At 48.4% G+C, this 9,735-nt stretch overlaps 1 protein-coding gene across 1 annotated transcript in view; it reads right to left on the reverse strand.

The window, feature by feature from the left end:
* Positions 1-9,735, reverse strand: part of arid4b (AT-rich interaction domain 4B) — a gene marked incomplete at its 3' end in the record, with an annotated part of 132,132 nt that overhangs the window by 24,782 nt on the left and 97,615 nt on the right. Inside the window, 2 exon segments of the mRNA XM_084322048.1 lie at positions 3,270-3,474; positions 9,238-9,335. Coding sequence (XP_084178174.1) covers positions 3,270-3,474; positions 9,238-9,335 — 303 coding nt within the window.

Genomic DNA, 9,735 nt, shown 5'->3' on the forward strand with positions numbered 1-9,735 from the left:
GCATGTCGATTTATAATATTTTAACTTAAAACTAGGCTACTTTTGCGTATAAAGTCATTATATTCCAAATAAAATAAGTCCCGAGTCGAGACTCCGTCCTGCTCCCATTGCAAACAGCGGGGCTGGATGCTGGATTTTGCTAGAAGCATATGTAGCTGCAGAGCCGCAGAGCCATGGGCGCTTTCAGGTCTGGTCACAATTCAGCCGTTCGGTGGGGGGGGCGCTGTTGAGCGGGCCTGTGACCAGACCTAAAAGCGCCCCTGGTTCTGCGGCTCTGCAGCTGCATGCTATTCGCAACTCCACTGCTGCAGCCGTCCTCCCGCTGCAGCCGTCGTTATCATAACACTACACACATATCATAATGTTTACAGCAAACTGTAGTTGATCACCAGGTATGTTTTATTAACGTAGAATAATTCATATAAGAAAAACGCTAGGGAAATCCCTTACCTTTCTCCACTGGTTAAAAATGCCAGGAACTGAAATTGAAACTTGCTGTGCGCCGCGGTGATATGCGTTTATTATGAAATGACAATTGCGTGTTGACACGCCCACTGCGCGAAGCCTCCTAAATAACTTTTTCCAGTTTGCACATATCTATTATCTATGACTAATTCTATCTATTTTTAGGGGCAAATGCGATTGAAATAGTCGCGCTGTGGTTACATGACGTCATTGCTATTTTAGAGCTGCTCTACCGGTTACACGGTATAGTCAAAATCCATACCGTAGAGCAAATTCATACCGTTTATACCGTATACCGTTTATACCGTCCACCCCTATGTGGAAGGTCACACTACCTCTCTTAGATCCTTCCCTTGCTGTGCAGGCGCCCCGACCGAACTGTAGGAGTCGCTGTTTTACAACGACCAGGACCCACCCTCGCCGGGTTTACCACCCGCTAACACTGCCAATTGTGTTAGTATGGACGGTCGGCCAAGCCGGAGGCACCACAGCCGGATTCGATCCCACTGTCTCTGTGGTGGTAGACAGACGCTTAGTCCGCTGCGCTACCCGGCCGCCCAGATAACTTCTATTTTATTTAAATTATGTTTTAAATATTTTCAATTTGCTTTCTTTATTGCAATTTCTTTGCCTAAATCACATCACTGTAACGACAGTGGGAGGGGCCTCTGCTGGTCTAGGTGGGCTGGTGGAGGCGTGTCTTAACAGACGAGGGACAGAGTCGAGTGATGCCACTTCAAAGTGATAGACAGATAATAATTTATTTAATTATGCAGTGAGGATATGCGCGAGGTGAAATGCAGACACCATGATACCATGAAATGAGATGTTTAGTTGGTTATAGGCCGCTTTAGTTTTACACATTACCTACTCTTACTAGTAACACAGCTGGTCAGTATGACTTACTACCATAGTGTCTTTATACCTGTATCACTGCACATATTAATACTACAACTCTGTACATACATCTGATTAGCACTATTACCCAGTAGTAATAATTTATATATTTTACACCCAGTTTAATCACCTGTACATTGTATATTACTCAAACCGGAGCCCTGATATTCTCTAATGGAGTGGCGAGGTCCCTGGTGATCCCCAGGCACACACTCACTTTAAACAAACACTCAAATGATGAAAAGAGTCGGGTTAACTCGCCAACCGCTCAGCGCCAATCACGAGAAAAGTCGGGTTTTAATCGTTATTTTTTTCATAATTCATCTGGGCAGGCTGTGCATTCTGTTCTGAATGTGTCTGAGATGGCAGACGGTCAATACCGCCCTCTAACGCCTTCGGCCGCTATTGCACTCCATTTGAAACTATGTAGTTTGTTTTCTGGGCCGAGCTGAACCGTGCGGGCGGGGTTTAAATACCCCGGCAGGACGAGCGTTTACAACGATATATCTACGAGGCTGCCCCCCCCCCCCCCTCCTTCATATGCAATGCTGGAGAACGTGGCACGGACTAACGCAACCAGTACTTGGAATGGCGATCAGATAATTGGATTCTTTTTTTTGCATTACATCAGAGACAAGGTAAGAACACTATATATCCAATCTTGCATTGGTCTGATATTTTTTTCTCCCGCGATCGAAGCTGTCTGTGTGTATGTGTATGTGCTGTTTACCATTGGTGGCGGGGGGGGGGGGGGGCGCCAGTCCAAGCCCCATTTCATGGGTGCATGAGGAAGGATAATAACGATAATCTAGCGTTGATTTCAGGAAGATTCGATAATCAGGCGAAAAATTTCAACGTGATAACTGGATTTCACTAAAGGGCTATTATCGCGTCTTTTCCTGGGATTACTAAGAATCACCCAAACTATACTCGTATTCAAAACGGTATAAAACGGGAATGTACGGATGAAAGTACAATCTGTTTTTTGCGTGTTGACCAGAAGCAACTCACTGACAATCGACGGTGTTATTAGACCCATAGCTATAATATAAGATATATTTTAAGCACTCGCAAGTTTCGCAGTCTCCCCATTGACTTACAGCGATGGCGTTCTACCCAGAAGGTAGACAGCGACCCCTGGCGCTGAATGAGTTAACACTCACTTTAAACAAACACTCACCTTAACACTCACTTTAGACACTTTAAACACTTTAACACTACACCATATTTAATGTACTATTTATTAAAGAGATTTGCACTACCTCCATACCTCATTTTTGCATTTAGCATTTATGCATTTAAGTTTGCATTTTTGTACCTCATTGTCGTCATTTTTGTACCTCGGCTCATTGCCTGCATTTTTACTTAATTGTACTTAGGTTGTACTTTAGTTTGTATATTGTATATTGTATAGTGTTTGGAGTTTCAAGCACTTCACTGTAATGTACTTTATACGTGCCAAATAAAAAGCAAACTTGAGATGGTTCAAAATGGAATATTAGTGTATGTATGCATGTATTAATAGTCTTGCATAGTTGAACAAACATAGTTGTAAGTTGTCTGTAAGTTGCCCCCCCCCTTCCTGGTGTGGCAAGCTCACCCATGCATATCCACAGACTCTGACCATGTTTTTTTTTATACCACACATCCTGACACACAGACACTACAAACAGCCACGTCCACACACCAGTACATAACTCCACGGACACCAATGATGAAGGACCGCAATGGAAACAAGCCTATGGCTTTATTGTGTGTGTGTGTTTTTTTTTAATCCTATTGGTAAATGGTGGGCCGATATGTATACCTGTTCAATTGTATATGTGTTATCCATTCAAATCAATAAACTACTCAATCAATCAAAATAAAGGGTGAGACGTGAGATGAAGAGACGGGAGGAAGCGCACCTTGCAGGCCGTGGGCTGTGGGCCGCTGGGCTCCCTCTCCGCGTGGCTCTGCTCGTCCCCCCCGCAGGCGGCAGGGGGGGCCCCGGAGCCCGCCGCCTCCGCCCCCTCGCACTTCACCTCCGCCTTGGGCCCCTGTTTCAGGGGGAGGTCCATCCGGAAGGTGATGGCCGTGGAGGTGCAGTACTCCTCGAAGCCGTACAGGTACCTGCAGAGGAGACACGCGCAGGCAGCGCGGGGTTAACTGACCTGTGTAGTGCAGTGTTGGATGGAGAAAAGTCGTAGATGGCCTATGCTCCATTGGGAGCGATGGGCCTAAGTAAGTAAGTAAGTAGTGCAGTGGGAAGTGCCTTTAACCGGGCCTTACACGGATCTATTTATTTAACCAGGCAGGTCGTTAACCCTTTCACTACCACACTACCAAAGGGTTAACACTAGGGATGCTCGATATTGGCTTTTTTACCGATACTGTAGCGGCTATCTTGATGTTCTGATAGACGCTCGGTTGGGTGCGGGGATTCCTCGTCTTTGACGCGCGATTAGAAAAAACACAATGTCGAGTCCGTGTCACCTGCCGTTGGGTGAAGTTCCCATTTAATTGAAGTATTCAACTTAATACATGTGATGAGCCAAAACAATAATGTCTGCATAATGCTGTTGATAATACTGAAAACGAGCGAGGCTACGTGCGTGTGTTCATGCGGTAAAAACCGTGAGATCTCTCCGTCACCCATACCTAGATACCTTGATTGACATAGCATACACCTGTGCCTTTATTCAAAACCTATGCGCTCTGTGCTGCCACCCAGTGCTCCGTGCTGCCACCCAGTGATGAACTTAACAAACTACAAACTAAGCACAAAAACCATCAAATAGCTCCTACAGATACCGATATACCGATATTGTCCAACTCTTAATTTCCGATACCGATATCAACCGATATCAACCGATACCGATATATGCAGGGTTTCCCCCCCCAAAAAACTGAATAATTTCAGGTAATTAACATTACATATCTCTTGTCGTGTAATTAACACAACATTATGCATAATTACAATACAATAAATAAAATAATAATTTGTTCTTCCTTGCTTGCCTGGGTAAATAAAGGTTAAATAAATAACCTAATAAAAAGATAAAAAAAAAACGATATCGATATTTTCCGATATCACATTTTTATGCCAATATCGGCCGATAATATCGGACATCCCTAGTTAACACTTTCACCTTCTGTAGTGTGGTAGTGAAATGGTTAACCTTCTGTAGTGTGGTAGTGAAAGGGTTAACCTTCTGTAGTGTGGTAGTGAAGGGTTAACCGTCTGTAGTGTGGTAGTGAAAGGGTTAACCTTCTGTAGTGTGGTAGTGAAGGGTTAACCTTCTGTAGTGTGGTAGTGAAAGGGTTAATCTTCTGTAGTGTGGTAGTGAAAGGTTAACCTTCTGTAGTGTGGTAGTGAAAGGGTTAACCTTCTGTAGTGTGGTAGTGAAGGGTTAACCGTCTGTAGTGTGGTAGTGAAAGGGTTAACCTTCTGTAGTGTGGTAGTGAAAGGTTAACCGTCTGTAGTGTGGTAGTGAAGGGTTAACCTTCTGTAGTGTGGTAGTGAAAGGGTTAATCTTCTGTAGTGTGGTAGTGAAAGGTTAACCTTCTGTAGTGTGGTAGTGAAAGGGTTAACCGTCTGTAGTGTGGCAGTGAAAGGGTTAAGAACAGATTCTGCTGTGGTGCTCTGTGTAGTGCAGTGGGAAGTGCCTTAACCAGGCCTTACACTTATCTATTTATTTAACCAGGCAGGTCCATTAAGAACAGATTCTTATTCACCACGACGGCCTGGCGAGAGGACGAGCAGGTCAAACAGAACAGACCCGATCACAGTTAAGAGGCTGGGCGACCTGACAGCTGCAGCTGTGTGTGCAAACAACTCTACTTACAATTAGCAAGTTCTTAAAATGAGTGAGGGGGGATCAATTTGTCCATCAAAGTCTTTTTGCATCTCGTTCCAACCGCTGGACACATGTTTCTGGCCCCCGGCGGGAATCAAACCCCTAACCCTGACAGTATTAGTGCCATGCTCTACGGCGCATTGCTCAACACGCCCTGGTCCCTAACTACTCCTCTCAACACACTGGGCCCTAACTACTCCTCTCAACACACTGAGCCTCTAACTACTGCTCTCAACACACTGGCCCCTAACTACTGCTCTCAACACACTGAGCCTCTAACTACTGCTCTCAACACACTGGCCCCTAACTACTGCTCTCAACACACTGGGCCCTAACTACTGCTCTCAACACACTGGGCCCCTAACTACTGCTCTCAACACACTGAGCCTCTAACTACTGCTCTCAACACACTGGCCCCTAACTACTGCTCTCAACACACTGGGCCCCTAATTACTGCTCTCAACACACTGGCCCCTAACTACTGCTCTCAACACACTGGCCCCTAACTACTGCTCTCAACACACTGGCCCCTAACTACTGCTCTCAACACACTGGCCCCTAACTACTGCTCTCAACACACTGAGCCCCTAACTACTCCTCTCAACACACTGGGCCCCTAACTACTGCTCTCAACACACTGAGCCTCTAACTACTGCTCTCAACACACTGGGCCCCTAACTACTGCTCTCAACACACTGAGCCTCTAACTACTGCTCTCAACACACTGGTCCCTAACTACTGCTCTCAACACACTGAGCCCCTAACTACTGCTCTCAACACACTGGCCCCTAACTACTGCTCTCAACACACTGGGCCCCTAACTACTGCTCTCAACACACTGAGCCCCTAACTACTGCTCTCAACACACTGGGCCCCTAACTACTCCTCTCAACACACTGGGCCCCTAACTACTGCTCTCAACACACTGGGCCCCTAACTACTGCTCTCAACACACTGGGCCCCTAACTACTGCTCTCAACACACTGGGCCCCTAACTACTGCTCTCAACACACTGAGCCCCTAACTACTGCTCTCAACACACTGGGCCCCTAACTACTCCTCTCAACACACTGGCCCCTAACTACTGCTCTCAACACACTGGGCCCTAACTACTGCTCTCAACACACTGAGCCCCTAACTACTGCTCTCAACACACTGAGCCCCTAACTACTGCTCTCAACACACTGAGCCCCTAACTACTGCTCTCAACACACTGGTCCCTAACTACTGCTCTCAACACACTGGGCCCCTAACTACTGCTCTCAACACACTGGGCCCCTAACTACTGCTCTCAACACACTGGGCCCCTAACTACTGCTCTCAACACACTGGGCCCCTAACTACTGCTCTCAACACACTGGGCCCCTAACTACTGCTCTCAACACACTGGGCCCCTAACTACTGCTCTCAACACACTGAGCCCCTAACTACTGCTCTCAACACACTGGGCCCCTAACTACTGCTCTCAACACACTGGCCCCTAACTACTGCTCTCAACACACTGGCCCCTAACTACTGCTCTCAACACACTGGCCCCTAACTACTGCTCTCAACACACTGAGCCCCTAACTACTGCTCTCAACACACTGGGCCCCTAACTACTGCTCTCAACACACTGGCCCCTAACTACTGCTCTCAACACACTGGCCCCTAACTACTGCTCTCAACACACTGGGCCCCTAACTACTGCTCTCAACACACTGGGCCCCTAACTACTGCTCTCAACACGCCCTGGTCCCTAACTACTGCTCTCAACACACTGGCCCCTAACTACTGCTCTCAACACGCCCTGGTCCCTAACTATTCCTCTCAACACACTGGCCCCTAACTACTGCTCTCAACACACTGGCCCCTAACTACTGCTCTCAACACACTGGCCCCTAACTACTGCTCTCAACACACTGAGCCCCTAACTACTGCTCTCAACACACTGGGCCCCTAACTACTGCTCTCAACACGCCCTGGTCCCTAACTATTCTCTCAACACACTGGGCCCTAACTACTGCTCTCAACACACTGAGCCCCTAACTACTGCTCTCAACACACTGGCCCTAACTACTGCTCTCAACACACTGGCCCCTAACTACTGCTCTCAACACACTGGCCCCTAACTACTGCTCTCAACACACTGGGCCCCTAACTACTGCTCTCAACACACTGGGCCCTAACTACTGCTCTCAACACACTGGGCCCCTAACTACTGCTCTCAACACACTGGCCCCTAACTACTGCTCTCAACACACTGAGCCCCTAACTACTGCTCTCAACACACTGGCCCCTAACTACTGCTCTCAACACACTGGCCCCTAACTACTGCTCTCAACACACTGAGCCCCTAACTACTGCTCTCAACACACTGGGCCCCTAACTACTGCTCTCAACACACTGGGCCCCTAACTACTCCTCTCAACACACTGGCCCTAACTACTCCTCTCAACACACTGGGCCTCTAACTACTGCTCTCAACACACTGGGCCCCTAACTACTGCTCTCAACACACTGAGCCCCTAACTACTGCTCTCAACACACTGAGCCCCTAACTACTGCTCTCAACACACTGGCCCCTAACTACTGCTCTCAACACACTGGCCCCTAACTACTGCTCTCAACACACTGAGCCCCTAATTACTGCTCTCAACACACTGGGCCCCTAACTACTCCTCTCAACACACTGAGCCCCTAACTACTCCTCTCAACACACTGGGCCCCTAACTACTGCTCTCAACACACTGAGCCCCTAATTACTGCTCTCAACACACTGGGCCCCTAACTACTGCTCTCAACACACTGGGCCCCTAACTACTGCTCTCAACACACTGGGCCCCTAACTACTGCTCTCAACACACTGAGCCCCTAATTACTGCTCTCAACACACTGGGCCCCTAACTACTCCTCTCAACACACTGGGCCCCTAACTACTGCTCTCAACACACTGGCCCCTAACTACTGCTCTCAACACACTGGCCCCTAACTACTGCTCTCAACACACTGGGCCATAACTACTGCTCTCAACACACTGGGCCCTAACTACTGCTCTCAACACACTGGCCCCTAACTACTGCTCTCAACACACTGAGCCCCTAACTACTGCTCTCAACACACTGAGCCCCTAACTACTGCTCTCAACACACTGAGCCCTAACTACTGCTCTCAACACACTGAGCCTCTAACTACTGCTCTCAACACACTGGGCCCCTAACTACTGCTCTCAACACACTGGGCCCCTAACTACTGCTCTCAACACACTGGCCCCTAACTACTGCTCTCAACACACTGAGCCCCTAACTACTGCTCTCAACACACTGGGCCCCTAACTACTGCTCTCAACACACTGGGCCCCTAACTACTGCTCTCAACACACTGGGCCCCTAACTACTGCTCTCAACACACTGAGCCCCTAACTACTGCTCTCAACACACTGGCCCCTAACTACTGCTCTCAACACACTGGCCCCTAACTACTGCTCTCAACACACTGGCCCCTAACTACTGCTCTCAACACACTGAGCCCCTAACTACTGCTCTCAACACACTGGCCCCTAACTACTGCTCTCAACACACTGGCCCCTAACTACTGCTCTCAACACACTGGGCCCCTAACTACTCTCTCAGAGCTACAGAGGTAGAGACAGAGCTACAGAGGTAGAGACAGAGCTACAGAGGTAGAGACAGAGCTACAGAGGTAGAGACAGAGCTACAGAGGTAGAGACAGGTAGAGACAGAGCTACAGAGAGAGAGAGGTAGAGACAGAGCTACAGAGGTAGAGACAGGTAGAGACAGAGCTACAGAGAGAGAGAGAGAGAGAGAGAGAGAGAGAGGAGAGAGAAGTAGAGACAGAGCTACAGAGAGAGAGAGGTAGAGACAGAGCTACAGAGAGAGAGAGGTAGAGACAGAGCTAGGTAGAGACAGGTAGAGACAGAGCTACAGAGAGAGAGAGAGAGAGAGAGAGAGAGAGAGAGAGAGAGAGAGAGAGAGAGGTAGAGACAGAGCTACAGAGAGAGAGGGGTAGAGAGAGAGAGAGAGAGGTACAGACGTACTTGCGGTAAGCACACTTGACGTTGTAGCCGGCGGCTGAGTTGAGCACAGGGATCCCCAGATCCTGATAGACCTGCTTCCACACCGAGCCGCTCTCGATCTGACGGGGAGGAGAGGAGGAGAGGAGGTTCCACAGTCAGACCAGCAGTGAAGACAGAGAGAGAGAGAGAGAGAGAGAGAGAGAGAGAGAGAGAGAGAGAGAGAGAGAGAGAGAGAGAGAGAGAGAGAGAGAGGAGGAAGAGAGGAGGTTCCACAGTCAGACCAGAGAGAGAGAGAGAGAGAGAGAGAGAGAGAGAGAGAGAGAGGAAAGAGAGGAGGTTCCACAGTCAGACCAGCAGTGAAGACAGAGAGAGAGAGAGAGAGAGAGGAGAGAGAGGAGAGAGGAGAGAGAGAGAGAGAGAGAGAGAGAGGAGGTCCACAGTCAGACCAGCAGTGAAGACAGAGAGAGGAGAGAGGAGAGAGAGAGAGAGAGAGAGAGAGAGAGAGAGAGGAGAGGAAGA

The sequence above is a fragment of the Notolepis coatsorum genome (assembly GCF_963971535.1).
Source record: "Notolepis coatsorum genome assembly, chromosome: 9".
Classification (NCBI taxonomy): Eukaryota; Metazoa; Chordata; class Actinopteri; order Aulopiformes; family Paralepididae; genus Notolepis; species Notolepis coatsorum.